This window comes from Schistocerca cancellata, chromosome 3, assembly GCF_023864275.1.
Source record: "Schistocerca cancellata isolate TAMUIC-IGC-003103 chromosome 3, iqSchCanc2.1, whole genome shotgun sequence".
NCBI lineage: Eukaryota > Metazoa > Arthropoda > Insecta > Orthoptera > Acrididae > Schistocerca > Schistocerca cancellata.
Window position 1 is genome coordinate 579,283,592 of NC_064628.1, and position 27,876 is coordinate 579,311,467.

The following is a 27,876-nucleotide window of genomic DNA, read 5'->3' on the forward strand; positions in this document are numbered from 1 at the left end:
ACGGACAGATACTTGAAATCTAAAGGGAGGTGACAGAAAATGTTCACAGCGGTGCGACTGTGCAACATTTCGTAAGTGACGTATCTCCCCCACTGCCACTTGCTGATCTCTGCTGTGATTAGTAGCGTGCAATATTTCGAGCTGTTAACATGACGGGAAGAAGAGAAGACAATTCTGTACTTCATTTCATTAATTTATTGAAAGCTCATCAGTGCATCTGAAATTATTCCATTGCCATATACAGTAAGACTGATGTGACAAGTACCACATGGAGGGAAATTTCATCAGAAATAAAAGACAAAGGTAAGTGCATTGCTTATTTATTTATTATGTAAAAGACAAGTATGTAATTAAATTGTAATATTATTAACTCATATTGTAAAAATTTTGAAATGCTCTCACAAAATACGTAATTCAGTTATATTTCAAAGATTAATTATAATTCAATTTAACATAATTGTCATTTACAAAAATGTTGCTTCAAATTAAATTTTCATGAACTAGATAAATTTAAGAATTTAACATTATTTTCAGTAACAAATGGTGCTCTATAATGAAGTATGCCCAACTGTTTTATTTTAAATTTTCATATTTTTTATGTTAATTTGAACTGTTTACAGGTATATAAAGAATTTGTTGTACTAAATGGCTGGGTCTTGTAAACTTACGCATCTCCATTGAGTAGGGATTGCACCAGTTGGTTTCAGAAAGTATTCACCTAGTTTATTTTGTAAGCGATTTGCTTCGTTCAAATTGTTGCTTTGACTGAACACTCTGTTATTTGGTAATGCTGGTATCATGGCACACTTATTAAATTGTTGTGGAAAGTATGGTTGGCCTTCTCGACTGCGTATAAAATTATGAAGCACGCATGCTGCCTTAATAGTCTGCACAGTGTTATTTCTGCTGGTATAAATTGGTTGGTCAAATAGACAAAATTTTGAAGTTAGCATTCCAAAGCTGCATTCCACACTTTTTCTGCCTCTTGACAGTTGAAAGTTGAATATTCTTCTTGCATCATTTAAAACTCTTTTTGCAAAGACCCACATTATATTATGCTGGAGAGGGAATGCTTTATCTGCCACAAAGCAGAATGTAAAAGGATTGTCATTTGCCTCGCCTGGCAAGGGAGTTGCTTTGGGTATTCTCAATTTATTACTGTGCAATAATTCTCTGAGTGTTGATTTGCGGAACACAGCACAGTCACTATTCCATCCGTAGTCTCCAACTTCTATTGCGATGGACATTCCATCTGTGTCTGGCAAAGCCATTAGAACTATTGAAAAGAAGCCTTTATAATTATAGTCTGTGGACCCAGTATTTGGGGAACACTGAATGTGGAAATGTTTCCCATCGAGGGAACCAATACAATTAGGGAAATTCCATAACTCATAACAACATTTTGATATTTGCCTCCAAGTTTCCTCAATTGTAAGTGAGAACATATAGCAGCACAAGTCAAATGAACAATGTAACTGACAGTTGATTTACATCTGTAAAATTGCAAGGAAAGATCCTGAAAACTGCTTCCAGTAGCTAGATACCAGAAAAAGTTATCAAAATTGTGTGTCTTCATTTTCAACAAGTTTGACACTACAATAAAAACAAAATAAGAACTATAACATATATATTAACTAAATTGAGGGTTTTAAATCATAAATAGTTGGATAAGTCTCACTGTGTTTACATATGTATAAACAACATTGTTTTTTCATTTTATTAAACAACATTTTTAAGTAAATCCCACTGATGTCTACTTTTTAAAATTTTGTTTCAGGAAAGAACTGTTGAGAGCGATGGAGGAGTATTAGAATAGCACATGTGCATTCGCTGAGACCACCAAAGTCTGGTGCTAGCCAGAATTAAAAGAAAACATATTACTTGAGTAAGCATTTAGCTTTTCTACAATTGTTTTTGAAAGGGGGAAATATGTCTGGCAATCTTCATGTTGAAGATACAGCAGTAGAGGAGTGCAATATTACTCAAAACGATGAAAGCGACACATTTGTTGAAGAGGACAAAGCTTCTTGTATGCAATTACTTGAAAAACCCGCTCGTAAAAACTAAAGTGAAGCACACAAAAAATGAAAGGGACATGAAAAACTGTGTTAATAAAAGTAACCAAGATGCTGAACAGCATTTTCTTCTTTCTCTTTTACCTAAGTTGTTGGAAGAGGACAAATAAGAGAATGTAGAATCCAATGTTTCAGTTGGTTCCAGTCCTTCTACTTGGAGTTCGTCACCCCATCATGTAGCCCACACTGCTCGTTTCATCCCTTGTAGGTCATGTGTATTGTTTCTTACTGCCATTCCATAATAATGCTGGAGTTCATCAATGTTTTTGTCTGCAAGTCTTCCTTTAGCATTTAGAGTCTTTCCATCTCATAACGTCTCTTTTCCTTTCGCCTGCTTCAATTTTCGGAGATGTGTTCCTGTCCGGTTTTGAATGTGACCCACACATTCAATCTTAACAATCTGCTTATTACCATAAGGTTGGCTTTCCACTACTGATTTGTAAGCTTTTGAATCACCATCCCCCAAGTACTCAGTGTAACACACACCTCTCTCCTGTTGTGAATGTCTGAACATAGAAACAACTGCAGTAGCCTCCATACCCCCACTAGTTCCCTCATAATTCTTAGCACAATTTGTTTTATGGCTTTCACTTGTTTCATCAACTGATTTACACTGATGACAGTATTTAGTTAGCACTTCAATGTCTAAAACTTTACCTGTGTCAACACCTTGCAGATGAATCCTCAGAGATGCTAATTTGCCCACCACAAACCTCACACGACACAGCATCTTGCAAAACTTGTCCTAACACACTCAAATCTAAAAGAACATAACCTAAACTATTTTGATCTTTGCCAATAAATAAATCCTCATGGTCTCCAAGTTTCCTCTTCAAAGCACTAGTAGGCGTGTCCTTATCATGGGTATGTGAAAAACCAATTTCAGGATCAACACTGGATTCAGATTTTGTGATATGCTGATTTCCATGGAAACATCGCTTCTTAAAACAACCCTCTCTTTTCATCATGCTGAAAAGAGGTATAAGAGTGTGGAATAACACACCAAACTACTAAGTTTTTGGTTCAAAACTTATGAAACACGACAACCACAAAGTAAATAAACAAAATGCATGTACTATACCGCCATTTCTATTTACACAGTGCATCCAACCTCTTAACACAAACATTAACATGATTTCAAGGAATAAATAGCTGAAAACCACAGCCTTCTAGATTGAATAGTTCAAGAGATAGAGATACTTAGGCTAGTCAGTGCAGAACGACCAGATAATTTTACACACACACACTATTAACTTTGAAATGATAAAAACTACACTTCCAATTGGAATTTTTCGACAAATAATGCATCAAATTATTCAGGAGAGACCAAATATTAATAAGAGATAATAATCCGAAAATGTCACTTTTTGACCAATTCCGCCATACGTAATCCCCTTAAGATGGGCCTGACTATTATGTAAGCAACAGGTATATCATTCAGATATCAAATGACTAGCACAACACTGACATAAGGTACCATTACTTTACTTCCTTATTTCACGATGTTACAAACATTTGTAAATATGGGTTCTTTACACTACTTTAATAACAATACAGTTCCAAGAATCATTATCACTAATGTTAATCAGACCTCTACAGGTATAAAATGAATCTTTAACTACTGCAGATAGGAATGTCATCGGAGGTAGCTGGAGCATTAAGCTCGCATGTTAATAGTCTTCCCTCCACCAGGTCCCTTTCCTCAGAAAATTCTAAGCGAAGACCAGAGAGCTTCACAGCCATCGATCTCTTATGGCGACCTACATCACAGCGTTTCTTTCGTGGCCTTTTCCGTTTAGTTGGCATTGGTCCTTTTGGATTGTGCAGCTTAAGGTGAGCCCGCAGAGTAGTCTGAAGCAAAAATACAAAATTCACAAAATATGAACTCTCATGTTAGAGCTCTACAAAACAAGCAATGTATGTTTTCATTCACATCATGCATACGCAATAAGTTATCACCAGGACCTTAAACTGTCATATACAAGATGTCGCAACTAACCAACAGGAAGAATATGATTAACAGTTGTGAAGTTATAGGAACTCATATCATGAACAGAGAAATAGAGAATTTAATTATTACCATTTCAAGAAGCAAAGATACCTCTACAATTTAGACAAGGTTGCCGAAAGTTTAGCTCATGGAAAACAAAAGACAATACAGTGGCTCATAATAGTACACCCACCACACTACACATCATACCCATTTCCCTGCTGCATTCTTTCTATTTTATTATATAATTACCACTTTATGGTAAAGCATATGACTGCTGCATGCTGCTGAAATGGAACAAACTAGTTTGGTTAAAACAATATTAATGAAAAACATGAAATAATGAACCGAGTTTAACAAAAATTACATTCTTACTCTACCACTGAAACAGTTACTAGCATTGTCCTACACGACTAAAGCATTTAGCTCCACAAAAGGGAATATTTTAAAAATACGATCAGAAGACATGCACTTCTGTTTTCAGTTAACCAAGTAAACACCATACAATCAAATACCACTCTAGATACCTACAATGAAATTTACCTCCTTCATAAAATAGGGAGTGAAGTCATAACAGCAATCTTCCTTTGCCTTTTACACATAAATTAAACACAATTTGTCCCTGCAAAGTCTGTAAAGTACCGCTATTCTCTCAGTCTTCCCCATGTCAAGATCATCCATATAATTTTCATATCATTATTATCCATTTGCCATAAGTTGGCATGTCATCTTCAAGTTGCTTAAGTAAATGAAACCCATTTTTTTAATTAAAACTAGTGTAGATACTTTTTTTCGAGGATAAAACAGTTCAACTTTTGAATACTTATAACCAAAATAATTAATATGCTGCAGGCCAATGAGTAATGTTTCAGATACCCCTTGAAGCCTTTTGCAGTAGCATAACTAGATAAAACAATATTGATTTTCAAACCCTATAAACTGAGATAAAATTTTAGATTTTTATAGCTCTTGTTGCCATCATCCCTTTCAAAGTGGGATAAGTTAAGCTACCTCCTATGAGTGTAAAGGTGTGAGGTAACTTCTCTTCCCACCAACCTTTAACTGTCAAACATTTTTCTCTCTTCCTGTTGGGCGCCCAAAGCTGCCCCCCCCCCCCTCCCCCCAACTCCCTCCCCCGAAAGTGCTATTTTAAGTGTTATCTCTGTTCACCCCAGACATTTTTGACCCATGATCGAATCGTGGCTGTTACTTTTATAATAGAATCCCAATATATAGTTGCCTGGATCAAGATCCTTGTCACCTCAAATAACATTCTGTAGGTATACTCTAGACAACGTTCTGCCATGGCTGTCTTGTTTAGTCCACTTCGTTTTATATGGCGCCTGTATGCAGCAAAGTGCTCAGTGACTGTGCAGATGGTGTGTGAAAACCTTAATGCTTTTTAAATAAAATGAACTTTTTAACATTTACATCTTTACTCTCTTTACTCATTTCTACACAATTATTTCCCAATGTAGTCACCATGGTAACGAACACATTTCTCCCCGTAAGTGACTAGTCCATCAACTGTAGAATTGATTTTGTTGATGGACCCACAACCTCTCCTCTGCTTGAACTACTTCATCACTGTCAAAGTGAAGTCCTCGAAGGTGTTCTTTAAGTTTTGGAAACAGATGAAAGTAGGATGGAGCCAAGTTGGGACTGTATGGAAGATGATCGATGACAATGAACCCCAGGCATATGACTGCTGTAGATGTCACATGACTGCTGTAGATGTCGCAGCACTAGTGTTTAGTCTGGCACTGTCATGCTGAAGGAGATGGTGCTCTTGTGTGGACAAACTCATGGAATTTGTGCTTTCAGTTTTCTGAGGTTCTCGCAGTACCTTGGCACGAATTCCAAATGTGCCACACCTTGAACATTCCATAAAACTGTGAGCATGAGTTTGCCTACTGACTGCATGATCTTGACCTCTTTTTGGCATTGGTTATCCTTTGTGGTGGAATTCCAATGATGCACTGATGTTGCTACAATCACAACCATATACACCTTTCATTCTTCTACGAATTTCAATGACATTTTCTGTAGGTAGATACTCAGCTACGGCACACCTTTTTTCACAAATAGACCGTTATATTATACAATGCCACGTTACACACTACAACTGGGAGCTCACTAACAGCATTGGGTTGCAACGTGCATCAGCAAATTGGGAGAGTTAATAAAGTAATACACATGACATACAATACACCAGGTACCGACGACAGAATAAAAACTTTGGAGGCATTACCTTCCAGCACACTCTCATAGCCACCATAAAATCTGCATTAATGGACCCACTGTTAAGGAAATCCCACTTTTAAGAAATATTTCCATCAGTCCCAGCAAAACTTCCGTAAGAACAATTTTATTCCTCCCCAGTTTTACATAAATTCTGTTTTTAAGAAATAAACTTGAAATATTCTACAAATTAAAATCCAATTTTTATGCAGTTTCTAATATGTCTAATGTGCGTCACATTTATGGTTGATTTCACACAGATTAAACATACAGCTTGTTGTGTGATTGCAGTAAATTGAAATCTATTTTTGTTGGTTGACACATACCTAGATTGCAGTTTTTTGTTCGATAACTAATTCCCTTGTAGTGATACCAGAAATGAAGTGAATGAATTAAAAAGAGATTTTGTCCTGCCCAACATGGAGGTTTGGTTATGTGATCAGACATCACAGTGACTGAGTGCACAAAGAACGAACCAAAAAGTCCAGCTGTTCACTATCAAATTTATCAGTTTTACTTTTTTGGAGTTGGGGCCTGCAAACAGAGAAAGCTTACAATTCAGCAAAAGCCGACTATAGAAGGCAATCCTTAATATAAAACTTTCTGACATGTACAAAATATTTTTTAAAATGGTTTCAAGGAATGAGAAATCGCAACAGCCTTACTATAAGTGGAAACGTACTGCAAGATGACTTGTGAAAGTGCCCTAACGATAGGTGATAAAAATTTCAGTGTGTCGAACGGCTGGTCGGATCGTTAAAAAAAAAGTTATATTTTAGAGTGTAATGGAGAAAATGAGGCTGTGGACATAAAATGTGTAAACTATTGGAAAACATTGTACTGTCATGATTAATATAAAGTTATGAGCCCATATATATTTTCAACACAGATGGAATTGGTGTCTTTTATAATTAACTTCCTGCAAAAGCATATCCCCTCCAGGGAGAAAAATGCCATGGAGTTAAAAAAAATGAAGAAAGAATGACTGCATAGCTGCGTGATGAAAGGGAAATGTTTGTTGCCTCCACTAATAGCAAAATTTAGAACTGTCATGTGTTTCAAAAATATTATAACACTGGCTTCTATTTAACAAGTACAACAGCAATGCCTGAATGATTTCAGAAATCTTTACATGGTATCACAATAATTTAGATGACAAGATGGGAGCAACAGGAAGGAAAATAATACTTATCATCCACTCCACTCATACCCCGTACATATGAAGGAAACACCACAAGCCATCTGCAGCCTCCAGACTTAGGCATAATAGCTTCTGTTAAAGCCAATACAGAGTTGCAGCTGTGCAAAAGCCAATTACATTTCTTGGGTGGAAGGAAGTGATTAAGACTCAACAATGCAAATTTTGTTTCTGCCTGGAACTGTGCAACAAGACTGACTGTGTGCAGTTGTTTCACGGTTGGTACATCAGTTGCTGTTGAAGATGCCCTTCTTGCAAAAGAAGAACGGAGTAGAGCCAGATATGTTCCTGAAAATGCGGCATTCCAGGACTGTTTCTTGTGCCAACTATGTTCTCGCCCGAGATGAATGTAACTGAGATGTGTGAAGGAATACGGAGATACAGGAGGGGGGCTGTGAAGATGGTGACAACAATGAAGAAGAAGAAATGGAGGAGGAGGAGGAGAGGAGATGTTGCATGAAGTTTTGTAGCTGCTGGACCAGGAACTGACAAATCAGAAACTACTTTTTCTCTTTTAATGCAGACAAATCAATTCTAATTAATATCAACCAACCGGAGCAACAACTCCTCTTCATAAAAAATATTAAAGGATGTATTCTGTGAAATTGTGGCTGTGTGTGTGTGTGTGTGTGTGTGTGTGTGTGTGTGTGTGTGTGTGGTGGTGATGATGATGTGGTTTTACTGCACGGCCTCACTTGCACTGTGTTTCTAGTGTGTTAGGTGTGGTGACTTCGTATGTTGCACTGGGTTTCTTCACCCTGTGCAGTTACTCTGAGACTTAAAGTTTTTCATTTTAAAGATCCTCTAGAAATGAGTTATTGCACAGACAAATACACAGGTACATCAATATCGTTTCATGGCTAAATATTACATCTTTCCTGTAGTTTTAGTAGTATTTTAGTAGCCTATGACAAAACCAACATGTCACTTTGGATTCACCTCAGTAACTTAAGTGTTCTTTCTTTCTTACTCTTTCACAACATCAGTTGTCCTCCATACATTCATCATTGTAACAACTCTACAAAAGGATGAAGCTATCTGCAATACAGCTTTTACACATCAGCAGTCGTTGGGAACCACAGTAATAACTTTTGCACTACTCATTTGTTGCTTCCGTTTCAGATGTCTTTGATAATTTTATGTATGATTTGTTTCATTTACTATGTCAAACTGAATGCTTGAGGGCAGATTTCCTGCCTGTGAGGAGACACACTGGGTAAACACTGTGACTGTGGCTCATCTCCATCCAGTTTAACACCCTGTCAAACGGTTTCTTTAATTTTTATTAACTTCCTGTGCATTGGCGATGGACAACTGTCTGCCAAAACACTGTAGAAATGGAAAATTTAAACCCTTCTTGTTTGTTTGTGATGCACGGTAACTTTTCTGCAAGCAACTTTCCAGGGAAGACTGGAGAACTCTTTGGAAGTTTGGCATTATATCCCATGATTATAAACCAAATAAAATTTCTCTATGTGACTTCCAAAACAAGACAATCAAGGTTTCCGAACGCTGTACTTTTTGTTGGTGTTCAAATAATACTGGTGTATTAGGAACAGGCAATTATACATAAATTTTGTTTCAGTGACACACTAAACATTGTGCTTTTAATTGTTGTACTTCACGTACTAAATAAATATTAGAGCATCTGAAATCTGTAAAGTTTTTTTGTTTGTGATTGCAGTAATTCATCTGAGAGACACATCTGAGAGACACTTCAAAGTCAGAATCTCAAAGTGCTTGAACATTTTCACATCTTCTGTATGTATTTCTCATCCTTCTTTTGGATCCACACTTTGGACCGACCACTGTCAAAGTTAAAAAATACATTTTTATTTTCTTTTTCTTTTCTTTCTTTGTTTTGTTTTTCATTTAGCTGTAGAGAGATATCAATGTAATGTCATCTTTCCCATTGTTATAACGTCAAGTTTAACACACATATTTCAGAACGACACAACACATATAAGTCACAGAGTAAGTTGATAAGCAAGACATGTGTACACGTTAGCGTTCGAATGAGCACTGAGTCCCAGTCTAGCGGCCGCTGCTCGGCTGGCTGCTTAGGTGGCGCAGCTGCTGCATGGCTGGCAGACAGCGCCGCACGTAGAGGACGCGCGTAATTGCGCGGCGGTGCTTTGAATGATCGGCGAGTCACAACACTTTTCCCCCTTTTGAAATTGGTGCACTGGTCTTGATGGAGGTGTCCTGGAGATGGCTAACGTCCATAGGCATTGTTTGACTCGCCATAAAGTCTCGAGGAGGAGGCTTCCCGTACGGACGGAAGTGTCCCCGATGATAACGGGTCGAGATGACAGGAGCCAATAAGTACCTAAAAAGGGTCCCGCAAAGTCAGCATAAATGCGTTCCCAGGGCTTCTCAGGCGAAGGCCACGGTGACAAAGATGACTTCGGGGCAGCGGCCTGTGACGCACAAGGGCCGCAGGCAGTGACCACGTGTGCTATTTCAGAGTCGATGCCAGGCCAGTACACATGACGGCGTACAAGAGATTTCGTGCGAGACACACCCCAGTGCCCTTGGTGAAGGAGGCACAAGACCGAAGCACGCAAAGACGCAGGTACCACAACACGCGGCGAAGCATTGTCAGTGGAGAGGAGGATAACACCATCCCTAGCCGTGAGGCGGTAGCGCAAAGCGCAGTAGTTCTGCAACGGATCAGAAGTCTTAGCGGACGGGCGATCTGGCCAACCCTTCTGAATACAGCGTAAAACACGGGAGAGGGTAGGGTCAGAACCCGTAGCAGCCGCCAGCCTGTCCCCAGTGATGGGGAACCCGTCCACAAACCGTTGCTCTGCAACATCCAGGTGGAAACACAAAAGTTCGTCCCTATCGAATGCCTGATCAGGACCCATGGGAAGGCGAGACAGAGCATCAGCATTTGCATGTTGAGCCGTTGGCCGGAAATGAATCTCATAATTGAAACGAGACAAGTAAAGAGCCTAAAGCTGGAGGCGGTGTGCAGCCTTGTTGGGAAGTGACGTTGATGGATGAAACAAGGAAACAAGTGGTTTGTGAACCGTAACAAGATCAAATTTTGAGCCATAGAGAAAAACACCAAACTTATGAAGAGCATAAATAACGGCCAAAGCTTCTTTCTCAATTTGAGAATACTTTTGTTGGGCATCCGTGAGCGTTTTGGAAGCATAAGCAATGGGTTGTTCCGAACCTTCAGAAAAACGGTGCACAAGGACTGCACCGAACCCGTATTGAGAGGCATCTGTGGCAAGAATGAGATGTTGGCCAGGTCGATAAGTAGCCAGGCACGGGGTCTGTTTCAGCATAGTCTTCAATTTCTGGAGAGCCGCTTCGCATGACGCGGACCAGTGAAAAGGCACGTTTTTAAGCAACAGGCGATGCAACGGCTGAGCCACCAAGCGGACGAATACCATCCCGAGAGAGTTGAAACCCCAAGTATGTGATAGATGCCTGAAAAAAATTGTGATTTCTGAAGATTACACTTAAGACCAGCAGTCTGTAAGACATGAAAAAGTGTGCGGAGATTTTGAAGATGTTCTTCAGTGGTGGAGCCAGTGACAACAATGTCGTCCATGTAAATGATACACCCAAGGACAGGGAGCAATAATTGTTCCAAGAATCGCTGAAAGAGAGCAAGGGTGCTAGCAACCCCGAATGGCAAGCGTTGGTATTTATAGAGGCCGAAAGGCGTGTTAAGGACCAGAAACTGCCGGGAAGCAGCATCGAGAGGAAGTTGATGATAAGCTTCTGACAGGTCAATTTTAGAAAAATACTGGCCTCCAGCAAGTTTAGTGAACAGTTCTTCAGGACGGGCATAGGGTAAGTGTCAATGAGGCATTGAGCATTTACAGTGGCTTTGAAATCGCCACAAAGACGAATATCACCATTTGGCTTAGCAACGACGACGACAGGAGAGGACCACTCACTGGAAGTGACAGGAAGCAAGACCCCGGAAGTAGTGAGACGATCCAACTCCCGTTTTGCCCGGTCACGAAGGGCCACAGGAATGGGCCGAGCCCGAAAAAACTTAGGCCGAGCAGTGGGTTTGAGCGTAGTATGAGCTTCAAACGTCGTTTGCACGGCCTAACCCAGGAGAAAAAAGGGATGAAAATGTCGTCGACAAGGAATCCAGTTGAGCATAAGGAATAGCATCAGAGATAATATTGACAGAGTCATCCATGGAGAACCCAAAAACGCGAAAGGCATCGAAACCAAAAAGATTTTCTGTGTTGCTCTGGTCGACCACAAATATGGGAACAGTGCGAACAACGGATTTGTAAGATACCTCAGCATTAAACTGTCCCAAGAGAAAAATCTTCTGTTTATTGTACGTCCGTAATTGCCGAGTGACAGGTGACAGGAGTGGAGAACCCAACTGAAGATACGTCTGAGAATTAATTATAGTGGCAGCAGAACTGGTATCCACTTGCATGCAAACATCTCGACCAAGGATTTGGACAGCGAGGAATAACTTCCCTGAAAGGGAAGAAGTGCAATTGACAGACAACACAGAATCAGAATCAGCGTCATGTTCGTGAACATCATGTATGCGTTCGGATTTGCAAACGGAAGACACATGACCTTTCTTTTTGCAATTGTGACACACAGCCCAACGTTGGGGACAATCCTTGCGTGAATATTTCGTAAAGCACCGCGGACATAAAGGAAGTTGCCGGGGGTTTTGCTGCAGTTTCTTAGCGGGTTGTTTACGGCCAGGCTGAGGCTGCGCGTGTGAGCGCACTGCGGCCGGCGGGGATGCGCCGCACGCGTCGTCAACAGTGCACAGAGGTTGTATTTCCCCGACATCACCCCACGCTTCTATTTGCGCCCCAGCACCGCGAGAAATTTCAAAGGACTGCGCAATGGAGAGAACTTCATCTAGAGTCGGATTTGCCAACTGAAGGGCATGTTGCCGAACTTCTTTGTCGGGCGCCGACCGGATAATAGCATCCCGGACCATGGAATCAGCACAGGATTCTTTGTGAATGTCAGTAGCAAATTGACACTTTCGACTGAGGCCGTGAAGTTCAGCAGCCCAAGTGCGATAGGATTGATGTGTCTGTTTTTGACAACGATAAAAGGCAACACGAGAGGCTACCAGATGCGTTTGCTTTTGAAAATAGACAGACAGAAGTGAACACATTTCAGCAAAGGACAAAGACGCAGGATCCTTCAAAGGAGCCAATTGCGACAACAACCGATACATTTGAGGTGAAATCCAGGAAAGGAACAGAGACTTAAATGGTTGTTCATCCGTGACATGAAATGCCAAGAAGTGCTGTCGAAGACGTTTTTCATAATCAGACCAGTCTTCCTCCGTCTCGTCGTAAGGAGGAAAAGGAGGTATAGCCAACGACGAGAAACGCCCCGCATTTGACGCCGTGACGAAATCGCGAATGCCGCTGTTAGAAGCATTTGCTGTTCAAGGAGATTTTGCAATTGTTGCTCGACAATAGCCATGGAACCCTGTGGGTCAACGGTGAAAAGGAAAAATCCACTACCTCGTTGCCAATTGTTGTAACGTCAAGTTTAACACATATATTTCAGAATGACACAACACATATAAGTCACAGAGTAAGTTGACAAGCAGGACATGTGTACAGTTAGCATTCGAATGAGCACTGAGTCCCAGTCTAGCGGCCGCTGTTCGGCTGGCCGCTTAGGTGGTGCAGCTGCTGCATGGCTGGCAGACAGCGCTGCACATAGAGGACTCGCGTAATTGCGCGGCGGCGCTTTGAATGATCGGCGAGTCACAACACCCATGCAGTTATCTGTGGTTAATATTTTTTTAAATTATATGATAAGCCTCAAAACACTGCACAACGCATAGTGGTATATTGCATGTTCTGCTTTTGTAGGTTGTTTCTCAATGCACTTTCTGTTTTGAGCAAATATTGCATCTATGTGTTGGCATACCCTTCTTTGAGTGATTACTCTCTGTAACACTTGTAAAATCCTTCCAGGTAAATCATAGAGGATTCTTATTGTCAAAGTTTGCTTTCCACTTTTCTGTGGAATTTCTCTTACCAGAGAATTGCCATGGCATTTTATTGTCCTGTTACTACTCGATGGAGAGCATGAGCATTTAAAAAGCACAGGTTGACGACATGGAACTTTTTATACCACTTTAAAGTCTTCTGCAGTGATTCAGCTGAACTTGATAGCCTATCAGTACAGTCAAATGTTCCCATACTCAGATTATAAACTGTAATACACTGGGGGGAAAAAGAAGAAGAAGAAAAAGAAGAAGAAGAAGAAGAAGAAGAAAACTCAGTCTTCTACATCTGAAAAATGTCTGCAGTTTCAGAAGTGATTACAGCCACACTTCTCTTTATCATACCACTTCAGGGCAAGTGTTATATTAGTGGAATTAAAACAGAGTTTCTCCTCTTATCAGTTTGTCCCGTAGTTTTGGCATATAGTGCCTGGTCCTGTGAAAAGTACAAAATGTGGCCATTCTGTGGTTACGAAGGTCCAGGGTCCAATACCAATTTTAATGTAAAGAGTATGTCTTGGTTTCAAATATGGTTTCATGTGTATTGCCCCTATGACACCAAGTTTCACCAAATTGTACTATCCAATTTCTGTGGTTGTAGCTCTATAAACAACAAAATCTAAGACATAACCAATCTGGCAGCCACACAGCACAAATGTTTTTATTCCAAATCAATTTCTTTCCTTTAAACAATAAGATTTTGTAAATGCAGAGCTTTTGATGTGGATAAATCACACTCTGGGACCTTCCTGAGAACTTTATCTACAATATTTCTAATTTTGTGTAACCTGTATCCTTTGTTGCTGGCAGCATTGTTGCCAAAGTGAAGCATTCTCAAAATTAAAAGGAAACGGTCTCTGGACATAATTTCGCCGGAAACTGAAATTTTCAGACTTTTCCACATGAGCCACAAGCAGAGAAATAGCAATGAAGGAATGGAATTTCTCATATCCCATTTCTTTCCAGCTTGACATTCGAGAACACACAGATTTTGGCGTATTTGCCTTGGTGTATAAATAACATCTGTGCGTTTTATCTGCAACAGATTTTATTAAATTTTCTATTGAAAGCATCAGGAAAAATAATAAAATGCTGAAATTTTGCTCTAATCCACACTTGCATTATGAAGCTGAATTGTCGAACGCATGCACAAATGCATGAAAATCACTCTCCTTCCAGTCACACACGTTTCTAAAGCATCCTCTTGTTCCAAATATTTTGCTTTCACAATCAGAAACTTCAGATTCTGAACAACTTTCATCTCTTGTAGAAAGAGACTGATGTTTTGCATCAGATGACGTACACAGTTCAGGTCTTTCGAGCAGTAATCACTTTCCGAGTGTTCCTTCTCGCAATCGTTTCCAGTTAGAATCTCCACGATTTCCTCCTCTGTACAACCATAATGGCATGCCATTCTCTCTGTCAGAAATAAAGGTGAAAACAGCAACACAAATAAGAGCACAGCAGCACATGCACACAGGCCGAATGTTTGGCAGGTAAAGTGCCTTGCAAGTTAACACAACCAGAACAGGACGTCTGGGAGCACAAACGATTCAGCAAGGTGTTCGTAAACACATCTAGAGCACCTTACAGATGGTGCATGTAAATATGTCCATAGCACCTGGGGACACTAGCAGCTGCACGTGTTAATACGCCTAGAGCAGTATGAGGGTTAAGAAAAACCCCTGTTAAGGAAGAAACATTTAGGCCACCACAAGTTCACTAAAAAGGGGTTTTTCTGTGTGTTCCATGCTACATGCTCCAGCCATTACTTTCTTCAATAACTGGCAACAATGGGGTCAGCACCACACCAGACCACTGTTTCCGCTTATAATTCTCTTACAAACATTTGTACACTCAGATGAATACTGCTGCCCTTCTTAAAATATTGCTTACCGCATCTGCCTTTTGCCACCCATTACCAACACTACAGTAGGAAAGTGCCCTCACCATACTTTTAACATGAAAATCGATAACAAAAGTTCTACGCACACCCTAAAGCACATGCTACACATAGACATTATATGGTGACACTACTAGCTGGAGCATCCCACAGATACCTGCTCCTTGACACTGTGCATTGCCCCAACATCCACCTTCTTATGCACAGGCTACTATAGCATATTCAAAGCGCTAGCTTGGCCTCCATCTCTACTATACATTTGATGTTGCGAGTGTACACTGTTAATACAATTAGCGAACTGCTGCAGAGCAGCTTCTACCAAACATATAAAATTGTTTTGTCACACTTAATAGTAAGTGTACTGTGATGAACATTATGAAATGAAAGATGGCACTGTGGTGGGCTCTCCACTGTTGCTGGCCATGTGAATTTCTTTATGGCACATTTCAAGGAACAAGCTTTCAACTGTGTGATCTTAGGCTTTCTGGCAAATTAACTGTTTGTACTGTTCTCGGGTCTCCTGCCAGGTGCAGTCATTTTCAAACCACGATACTTCGACAGCGTTCCTTGCCGTCATATTCAGGTGATACCTGCAGACTGAGTGTCTCCGCTGAATCTCCTCCCCTTTATACTCTGATCGCTCCCCACCCCTTCCCCCGCGTCATGCCGCACGCGGCGCTGCATGGAATGGTGGTAGGGAGGGGCGGGCTGCTGGCTGTGAACTGTAGACCATCAGATGTCTTGTGGCCTTCGTTGGGCGCGGAAGTCGCTTTGGGTCGGCACTGTGCTTTTAGTTGGATGAGTGCTGGGTCCCAGGCTTTACTGAGGTTTAACCCGGCGTTGAACCTCAAGGTGCTGCACCCCCAGGGCTCTAAGGGTTACCAAAGGTGCATAAAAAGGATGTTCCTTTGCACCCTATTGTCAGCAACATAGGCGCTCCAATATACCAGCTAGCCACATATTTAACGGCGGAATTAAGCCCTCACGTCGGGAAATGTCAGCATCACATCACTTCACGCAGCGACGCGTGTGGCATGACGCAGGGGAAGGGGTGGGGAGCGATCAGAGTATAAAAGGGAGGAGATTCAGCGGAGACGCTCAGGCTGCAGGTATCAGCTGAAGATGATGACAAGGAACGCTGTTGGAATATCGTGGTTTGAAAACAACTGCACCCAGCTGGAGACACGAGAACACTACAAAACAAGCTTTCAACTCTTCACAGCTTTGCCCACTTTTTTTTTGTCAAGTATGCTTATTATATTGTTAATATCACTTCACAATGAATTAGTACATGGCTACATATTGGGATCCTATTATAAAAAAATTAAAAAACAACTAAGTTTCAATCACAGAGCAGTAAATTCAACTGAGAAGAGGTGTCCCCCTAGCAGGGTGCGGGGAGGTGGGCTTTGGACAGCAAACAGAAACAGTGGAAAATGCCTGACCATTACAATCACTGGCAACAGCTGTTTAAATTATGACTTTGGCCTTTCATACATGCTACCATTATTACACCTGTGGCAGACTGCTTGCTTAATATTCCTCCTCTTGCGTAATTCGGCCTAACTCTGGAATGTTCTGCACCCTGGCACCTAGCATATGTAAATGGTACACACTGCCTTTCCCAGCAGTCCGAAGTCTAAGCTCCTGAGGACGATGGCAACGATAGCTATTGAAAATCTGATAATTTTTTCACAACTGATGTGACTTTAAAAAAGAACATCTTACTGAATGTTTGAGATGGTTTGAATACTTGTGAGCCTTGTCATGTATACATCTGTTTTATGTTTGAACAATTACACTGATAAAAACAGAAAGTGTTGTACCTTGAAAACTTCAACCGAATGCTACCTAACCGACACTCCAGTATTCCCAAGCTTGTGGCATATGTGGGTCACAATTTCACCCTTATGCGAACACAAGAAGAAAGGAGGGTTGTTCCAACTGGCTGTGATGAATAGACTGATAATAGCAGGTGATAACTGGGTGGACGTTACAGGCAGATCACCACCATGAAGTGTCAGTAACAGATTACTGGAACCTGGGTTGAGGTCTCAAGTTGTGATGTGTTATTTGCTACTGACACCAAACCACAGGCAACAGAGACTTGGATGGTGTAGAGTAAGAGTCAAGTGGAACATTGCATGGCAGCGATTCCTGAGACCCATATATCTCCAAATTCTGGATCACTGTCTGGGGACCTAGATATGACAACTTGACTGATTTTATAATTACTGAGGGAGTCTGAATGCTTACTAATATGTGGCAGGTATGGTAAACCCTGTTATCATACCTTCATGACCAAGCTACTAAATGGTATATTCCAGTACAATTGTGCGAAACCCTACACAACAGTACATGCCACAAACACCTTAAGAAATGACATTGCTGGTGGTGGATTGGAGTTGACCTCGTGGCTGTAGATAATGTGTACATGTCACACCAACGTCAGAGGGCTTTCCTCTTGTCACCACTGCTGCTGTTCTCCCCTTGCTACCTGCAACGGTCATTTGTTGCAGCACAGGAATCCAGGATTCATTTTAGTTCAGGCTTTCCTCTTTCTTGCTGAAGCTATCGGCACATTTGTGACTTCTCTGAAAAACTTTTTATGACATGGTCTCACACAGCACGTGCTCCGCCACGGCTGATTTCTCCACCTGCAATATCATTTATTTTCAGTGATCCTGGTGTTGATGGCTTGTCCAGTCTTTTCCACAGACGTTTCTACACATACAGGATACGTGATATATTCCCGACATTTCAAGTGTCCCTTTTGTTTTTTGCTGATTAGGTCATCTTGGTCAGTTTGTACATAGTCCTTACACTGTACCTGTGCAATATATGGCTGATTCTGTCTATCATCCTGGGGACATATGGCAGAAAGGCCGTACCCGACATTTCTTCTTTTCAAGTGTCACTGTGCTGAGTCTCAGATTTTGTGACGCTTCTTACCCAACTGCTGGGTGTATCCACTGCTCCTCTGGACACTCCAGGTATTGCTTCCCCAGTCTGTGGTGCTGCAGCTCAAATTTTCATCTTGTGTATATTACAAGGGTATTAATTATTCCTCTTTTCTGGGTTGAGTAATGATTTTACAGTTTCTGCAGGTGTCAGTCCACATGCGTTGGGTTACGACACAAACTGTGTCCCTGGTTCTCACCATTCCTCACAACCATCACATCTAGAAAAGGTAGCTGTTGGTCCTTTTCTACCTCCGTAATAGATTTTATTTCGAAATGGAGACCTTTCAGGTTTCTTAGGAAGTCACCAAGCTGCACCTCACTGTGGTCCCAGACATCGAGTAGCTCTGACATTCCTCTGTTACAGCTTAGATTACCAAGGTGCTAAGTACAGTGCCTATCTTTTGAAGTGCACTGGCACTGTGAAGAAACTGGCCACCAATGAACTAAGTGGAGTATCCCTGGGCAATACCTTACAGCCGTACATAGAAATCAACATTTCACATGAAGTTGCTAGTGTTAAGATTAAAAAGCTTGGTGGTGATGTGCTAGAAATAGAACCTGATGCTCCCGAAAAATCATTGAGTGGCACTCTGAAAAACAAGGAAACACCACCAAAGCTTAGCAGTATGTAGTTGAGTCCAAGTTTGTTTATTCAACTTCTCAATGAAATCTCCTGAGTCTCTTATGTACGGTCAGTCTTTTCCACTGCTGAAGCAGAGGAGGAGGCGATTAATGTTTAACGCCCCGTCGACAACAAGGTCATTAGAGATAGAGCAGAAGCTCGGATTAGGGATGAGTGGGGAAGAAAATCAGCTGTGCCTTTTCAAAGGAGCCATCCCGGCATTTGCCTGAAGTGAGCTGAAGCAGAGGGACCAGGTGTTTTGCCAGCATAGGTGTGCTGGTTTTGAGAAGCAGAGAGATACCAGATGCGACACACAGCAAAGTGTCACTTCAGAAGAGCAATCCACTGGGCAGAATTGACTATATGTTGAGCAAACAAATTTTCCAAGAAGATCTAAGAGTGTGGCAGATCAACCAAGGACAAAAGGAGCACACTTGGAATGTCTGGAATATACTACATATCCTGTAAATGTGAAAAAGTTTATGTGGGAATGACTGGGCAATTCATCAACACCATGATCATTGAACATGAATGGTACTGCAGGGTGGGACAGGTGGAGAAATCAGCCTTGGCGGAGTGCATGCTGTGCGAGACTAACCGCATAATAAAATTCACTGACATGGAAGTTCTTGCTGCTGAGTAGAGCTATGTCATGTCTGCTTGTTCAGAGAAGCCACAGAAATCCAATAATATGACAAAACCTTCAGCAAGAAAGAGGAAAGAATCATTACATGGATCCTGGATTTCCACACTGCAATGAATGACTGTTGCAGGTAGCAAGGGCAGAACAACAGCGGTAGTGGCCAGGGAAAGCCCACACAAGGGAATGGTCCAAAACAACATGTTGAAATGTGCCCCGAAAATTTTTATAACAGAAGGATACACCAAAAGAAAGTCCCTCTCGTAATATCAACTGCTAAGACACACTGCAGGTATTTTAGAAAAAAAGAAAAAAAAGTTTAAACCTGCTAAATTCGTAGTTCACCAGTGGAAGGACAATTCTACACCCCCTACCAGAGCTGTAGCATGGCAGACATATATCCTTTGTTGATGGCGGCACACCAGTAAACAGATAACATTACTAGGCATGATCGTAATTTGTAAAGCGAATTTTGAGTTTCGTTGATAGTTTTCTTTGAAAAAATTGTCCGCAGTAACTGTTCACTCTAATCTGCTACACATTTAGTATTCACAATAATCACCAGTTGCTTTTGCAGTGGCATAAATGTTAACAACCGAGACTGAATTAATATTCACTGTGTTTAATGCTTAATGCTAAGCAAATGAGCAAAACTAGTTTTGCTTCTTAAAATCTGATTATGAACTCTACAAATGGAAGAAAGACTTACACAAAGTAATAAAATGAAACATGCAGAACTGTGAAAGAAATACTATTCGAAAAATTTACTGCACCGTGTGGCCACAAAGTACCTTTACTTCTATTAATAAGCCCCAAACATGAATGAATAACATGAAAAACAGTTCTTATGAAGTTTTCGTAAGATATGAATCACGTAGGGTTGCTCATCAGAGGCAATGCATCTTTACAAATGGAGATCTACGAGATTGGGCCTTCCGAATTTGAACTTAAGTGAACATTGCTGATTTCAAGTTGTCTTCAACCTGGTTAATGAGATTCAAGAAATCATACAGTTTAGGAAGTTGCAAAACAACAAAATTTACTTCAAGTAAAAGTGTAGAGGAAATTCCATTAACTCGTAGCTGACATGAAGATGAAGCTTGCTGTTATCCTCACGTCTGCTGTGTCTAGTGTCGATCAGTCAGGTTTCATGAAAGAACTTTGAGCAAACCACACTTTATCATTTAGAGGTTTGAGAGAGAGAGGGGGGGGGGGGCAGCCTCAAACAGACCACCGTCTGATGTGCAACTGATTAACGGTACAACACTTTCATATACAACAATGACAATGGAAAGTATGAATGGTTACTGTTTCTGCAGCTTTATATCTGTCTCCACGGGCATGACACATTACAACATAAAAGAAAGAGAGTTTTAGAAGCAAAAGTCTTACAATAGACATATCACAATCTGGAAAATAGGAAAGAATAATTTATAACATGTGATTCGAAACAGTTTCCAACCAGTTGCACACATTAATTAATTGCTTTTGCTGCCACTCTTGGCCTTGACATGACGATATCTATCTTTCAGGATGAAGATGAAAACACTGTTGATATAATTCAGATTCCATCTGACATTCGATAATGAAGTTTCTCGACTTTGGAAATTACTTTTAACGAAATTTTCAGACAGTATAATTTACAATAGTTCCATATCATTTAGGTTTATAAGAAAAACAGTGTTCTTAAATTTTAGTCATTTGTGCTTTATCAGTTTACATTGGCAAATTTTATGAATTGCTATAAGTATGTTCGGTATGCATCACAATAAGCAAAGCAATGGTTGCAACTATTTCTTACTCCACCATAATTCTATCTAAACAAAGCTAGTAATTACTGTTACATGTCTGAAAGCATTAATTTTTATTTTGTCAGGTGTGAAGTGTAAGGTTGGTTGGTTAGTTTAAAAGGGGAGGAAAGGGACCAAACTGCAAGGCCATTGGTCCCTTGTTCCCAGTGGAACAATTACCCAAGGGAAGGCAGAAAACAAAGGCTATGTATGGCACATTAACAGGAGAAAGGAAGAACCAGAAGACTGACAGTAGGACAACAAATACTACAGTGGACAAAACAGGACAAGAAAACCACAGAGAGGTGCAAGAAACAGGGAGACGAGATAAAAAACAGAAATCAGATTACTATGGCTGGCTGACCATGAGAATAAAAAAGGAGAAGCCAGCCAATCTACAACAAATTAAAACCTCCCACACTAAAAGCCCTAGAGTAAAGGACACAGAGGGACAAAGGACGTGCGCTGTAACTCAGATTAAATGATAAAACCCACCCTCACAAATAAAACGTAAACTAATGCTGCTGTTGAGGCATTGTCGCCCAACACCGCAAGTAGGGTGCTGGGAAAGTTAAAAGTCCGCCACAGAGTGGCTAAAACTGGGCAGTCCAGAAAGAGGACGACGGCTGTCATTTGGGAACCACAGCGGCACAGAGGTAGGTTCTCGCAACAGAGGATAACCATGTGTGAGCCATATATGGCCAATGCGGAGCTGACAAAGGACAACCAATTCCCTGCAAGAAGCCCGCAGGGAAGACTTTCACACATCCGCAATCTCCTTAATGACACACAGTTTGTTGTGCATACTGTTATGCCACTCTGTCTCCCAAAGCCGAAAAACCTTGCAGCGTAAGACACAGCACAGGTCAGTTTCAGAGATTCCAATCTCCAGGAGTGGTTTCTGCACAGCCTGTTTGGCCAGCCTGTCAGCAAGTTCATTACCTGGGATTCCGAAGTGTCCTGCGGTCCACACAAACACCACTAAACGACTGGACTGTTCCAGGCAGAGATGGCCTCCTGGATGTTCACTACCAAAGAATGGTGAGGGTAGCACTGGTCGATAGCTTGTAAGTTGCTCAGGGAGTCCAAACAGAGAAGAAAAGACTCACCAAAACAGGAATATATGTACTGCAGCCAGCATGCAAGGAATGCTGTTCAATATGGCCTCTCTGGACACAGGCGAAGCGAAAATTGCCATCAGCCATCAACTAGTCGCTGTAAACAACTCCAGGGGCCCGGAACATGTCAAGAATCGAGACTAAACGACAGCAGATAGTAGCGGGGATAACCGAGTCCTTAGGGCCACGAAAAAGGTCCAGACAAAGCTTCAGCCAAGGTGTACACCATGGAGGTGTACGTGAATGGACCTCAAGTAGAGGTGGTAAATGGAAGGACTCCAGTTCGCAGAGAAGGGATCGAATGCGAAACACAATCGTGAGCCCTGACCTGGGCCGCTGATGTGGGAGATGAACTTCTGCGGATGGGAAAAGGAGACGGTAATTTGGATGCTGAAGAGAACTACGAATCTGTGCAACATAACTGGTGAGCAGCTGTGCACGTTGGATCCGCAATGGAGGGACTCCGGCCTCCACTAGGACACTGGTCACGGGACTCGTTCTAAAAGCTCCCGTCGCTAGGCCAACGCCACAATGGTGCACTGGGTCGAGTAAACGCAACGCTGAGGGTGCTGCCGAACTGTAAACCACGCTCCCATAATCAAGGTCGGCATAGAGCTGCAGCAGCTTAGAGCGATCTGCACCCCAATTGGTGTTGCTCAATCAGCAGAGAGCACTGAGGTGCTGACAGCACTCCCACTTAAGCTGACGAAGGTGAGGTAGCCAAGTCAATTGGGAGGTGAAAACCAGTCATAAGAATCAATACGTCTCCAATACAGTGAATGGACTATCATTAAGATAAAGTTTAGGTTCCGGATGAACAGTACGATGCCTACAGAAGTGCACGACAGAAGACTTCGCAGCTGAAAACTGGGAGGCCATGGGCTAGAGCCCATGACTGCGCATTGTGAATGGCTCCTTGTAGGTGCCACTAAGCAACACCAGTACTGGAGGAGCAACACGAAATGCAGAAGTCATCCGCATACAGAGAAGGGGAGACCGACGGCCCTACAGCTGCTGCTAAGCCGTTATTGGTCACTAAAAATAGAGATACACTCAATACAGAGCCCTGTGGAACACCATTCTCCTGAATATAGGGGGGAACTATGGGAGGCACCATCTTGGACACAGAAAGTATGGAGCTACAAGAAGTTTTGGATAAAAATCGGGAGGGGGCCCCAGAGACCTCACTCGTACAATGTGGCAAGGATATGTCGTTACCAGGTCATGTCGTATGCTTTACATAAGTAAAATTGGCAACCAGGTGATGGCGTCTGGAAAAGGCAGTTCGGATGGCAGACTCGAAGGACAGAAGATTATTAGTGGTAGAGCGACCCTGGTGGAAGCCACCCTGACATGGAGCCAGTAGGCCACATGACTCCAATCCAACTGCCGACACACCATATCTTCCAGCAACCCACAGAGAATGTTGGTGAGGCTGATGGGCCGACAGCTATCCACATGAAATGGATTTTTACTGGGTTTTAGCACTGGAATGATGGTGTTCTCTCGCCATTGCAATGGAAAGACGTCATCGTACCAGATCCGGTTGAAAATGATGGGGAGATACCACTTGCAGTCAGATGAGAGATGTTTAATCATCTGACTGTGGATCCGATCTGGCCCAGGAGCAGTGTCAGGGCAATGTGCAAGGGCACATCAAAGCTCCCACTCTCTAAACGGGGCGTTATAGGATTCACTGTGGTGTGTATTGAATGAGAGGACAATTATTTTCTGCATCGTCGGTATCTTAACAGCCACAGCTTCAAGAGGAGTTTGAAGGGGCACAGGTTCACAGCATACTGAGTTCGGGACATAGGCACAAACTCCACCTGATACTATTGTATTCACTACGGTTCTTGTAATATCCCTTATAGATGTGGAGGGCAAGGATCCACATTGCTGGGAACCACATTTCCTGGAGGGCAATGCAGAAAGCAGGTGTAAAGCTTAACAGTTGTCGTAGCTGGATAAAACCGCCGCAATTCCACAGGATGATGATGTGTTCGTGACACTGGGATGACATGAAACACTCAATGAGGCTGTCTACGCCTTAGGGTCACCGACTTATTTCCTGAACAGGCTATATCCATTGTTTCTGAGGGTCTGGCGAAATCTAGGTCCTCAGCAGATGCCACCGCAATTCCCTTGATCTGGGGGTCTTCTTTCTGGATTTGTCTTGCTGATCCATGGGTTTCTCTGGCTAGGAGGGCTTCACTGATTCAGTTTCCGGGACTGAGGATGACCATGAAGCTCTACAACCAGCTGCTTTTGAGCACTTCAGCCACTGGCAAGTGACATCTCTCCCACTAGCAGAAACCTAGGAATGGTGTGACCCAAGGGACCCTTTCCTAGTGAGAGGAGCCGAAGAAAACTTATGCTTCTCTGGCTGAGAAGTGGGGACAGGTGTCCCCAATGGTTGAGGGTCCAGTGCTCCTGAGGTAGGTGGTGCCGGAGCAACAGGGAAGGAAGTGCTCCCCAGCGTCTAGGGGGCAGGTGTACTCTTCCAACTCTGAGAGCTGATTGGAACTCGTGCAACTGATGGGGCTACAACTGTTCTCGTAGTGGCAAAATAAGAGGAGGTCATAGTCACAGGATGTAGGTGTTCAAATTTTCTCTTGGCCTCAGTGTAGGTCAGTCGGTCCACGGTCTTTTATTTCATGATTTTCGTTTCTCACTGTAAAATCCTGTAGTCTGCTGGGCGAGAGGAATGATGCTCTCCGCAGTTGACACAGATGGGAGGCGGGGCACATGGAGTATCGGGATGGGATGGACATCCACAATCTCGACATGTGATGCTGGAAGTACAGCGGGAAGACACATGGCCGAACTTCCAGCACTTAAAGCCTGCATTGGGGGAGGAACATATGGCTTTACATCATACGAGTAGACCATCACCTTGACCTTCTCGGGTAATGTGCCACCCTCAAAGACCAAGATGAAGACAATCTTATTCTCCCTCAAACCCAATGGATGCGCCAGACGAAATGAACTCCTCATTGCCCTAAGTTGGCACAGCTCGTCGTCAGACTGCAAAAGAAGGTCCCTGTGAAATATGATACCCTGGAACATATTTAAGCTCTTATGGGGCATGATGGTTACAGAAACATCCCCCAACTTGTTACAAGAGAGTAATGTCCACGACTGGGCAGAGGATGCTGTTTTTATCAAGACACCCTGACCGCATTTTGGACAAGCCCTCTATCTCCCCAAACTTGTCATCTAAATGCTCCACAAAAATCTGAGGCTTTATTGAGACAAAGGAGTGCCCATCAGCTCTCGTATATACGACATGCCGGGGCAGATAAGGCTCGCTGCCATCCTTGGACTGGCATTCCTCCAATGGTGGGGCCAGGGAGGGCAATGATTTAGGATCATAATTACTTGCATTGTACTGAGACTTGGAACGCTTAGAAACTACTGGCGTTTCATCACCAGCAAGTGAAGATGTGGTACACTTCAACGCACATCATCCGTTCTGATGCTACCCACTCCGACCAGTGGCCCTCCCCACGGGCACCACCCAGCTGCAGCAAAGGCTAGCTGGCAGGATGGCCATTGCTGGGAGTCCCGATGCCCCATGGTGACGGGCATCTACACCTTGGCATACGTTGGGACTTAACAGCGCAGGCACCAGCACAGCGATCGTTGTGTAGTCAGGGGGCCTACAACCAACAGGGTACATGGCAGCCCCACCACAATGGACTGGCTATCATGCTGGATATGAGTTGCGAAGAATTCCATGGTCATCGTCGGCGCAGAAAACTACACTGCTTAGTGGGTGGAGGAAATCGCACCCAGGAAGGCGTCCTGGCTCAAGAGGTGGAGGATGAGCGGGACTGCTAAGCCACGATGAGAAAGTGGGCTAAAGATCTCAATGCATGTTGGACACGATGCACCACGTAAGGCGCCCTTACCCAATTAGCTCCCTCTTCGAGAAAATTTTGCGAAATGGAGGTCAAACCCTACAGGGGACCATCACATAAAAGCCAAAACATGTGAGACTCCTTTTAGTCGCCTCTTATGACAGGCAGGAATACCTCGGGGCTATTCTAACCCCTGGTCCCGCAGGGGCAGTGCTGTAAGGAAAATGTTTGTTTTTGTTATTCAAATGACACTTCACTTTACTGTGACGACTATGGGGACTAAACAAGGAACGTTTTCATTGTTACTAAAATATACATTATTCAAAAATTATCGTAATAACTGTGCTTCAGGACTTGTAATAAAATTAAAGACATGACTGATACAAGTACTCTGCACTGTAATGACAAACACTGCCTTGATTTGCTTTCTTCTGTTAGTTACTTTTGTCCAAATTACACATGCAACAATTTAGCTGTCGATACGAACTGCCTCTTTTCAAAACAGCAATGATATGTGACATTTTTTGTACGGTTCAGGTGCTTCAAATTTGCTTGTGTCACTCTGGATATTAGCACTATGCACTGCTATGCACTCTTCAAAGCCAATCACCTACTAGGCAGGAAGGGCCATACAAACCTGTCATTAAGTGATTCTTCATATGACAAGAATGAGTAACTTCACACACACACACACACACACACACACACACACACACACACACACACACACACACACACACACACACAAAACTAAGATTCTGTTCTGGCAGTATATTTCTTTCGTTGTATTCTTCCTGCATAAAAATTTCTGGGGGGGTTTCAACCTGTCTGACTGGACCATTCCCTTGTCAGATGTTAGTGCAACAGGTACACACAATCTCTGGCAGCAAGCTCGACACCAGTCCACCACCAACAATGGAGCATGAAGCTTTGACAAAGCCATCCACTTGTGCTGGCTGAAGAACCTTAGGCAAAAGCAAATGGATATTATGTCAAAAAGTGTCCACAAAAGCCTCCACAATTTTGTCTTTGAGGAATGTTTGGAACCACAATTGGCCTGCCTAGTCCAAGGATTTGTCACTAAGAACTGATACAACATGTATTTCTGGCATGACAAGAAATTCCTCGGGATGATGTTTGGAGACACTCTGCTTCCTTACCATGAAGAATACAACAGTGTATATGTTCCAGGGAGGAGCAGTAACACTTCGTACTGATGATGACAGGCATCAGTTGCGAATGGAATGAAAGTTTAGGCATTTAATACACATTATGTGATTAACATCTTGATAAAGTTTGATAAATATCAGATTGGTCTTCAGTTATGTTATTTGTTCCGTACATCATTTGAATTATTATTCTATCGAAATGATATGTAACAAGCCAGTTTACAGTATATGAGTAATTGATCAGTGTTAACATTAATGAGCAAATTATTATTTTTTTATCCTACTCATGCAGCTAAACTTAAAAGAACAATTTTT

The 27,876-nt window shown here is 42.2% G+C and overlaps 1 protein-coding gene across 3 annotated transcripts in view; it reads right to left on the minus strand.

The window, feature by feature from the left end:
• Window positions 1-322: 322 nt before the first annotated feature.
• The window catches only part of LOC126175434 (transcription factor IIIA-like), a 101,841-nt gene continuing 74,287 nt past the window's right edge, over window positions 323-27,876 (minus strand). The window contains exon 8 of one of the 3 annotated variants that reach the window (XM_049922234.1): window positions 323-3,926. In XM_049922234.1, the coding sequence (XP_049778191.1) occupies window positions 3,690-3,926 (237 nt within the window). In that variant the 3' untranslated portion in view covers window positions 323-3,689. The remainder of the gene's footprint in view (window positions 3,927-27,876) is intronic. The other 2 variants (XR_007535564.1, XR_007535565.1) reach the window with 2 other exon arrangements.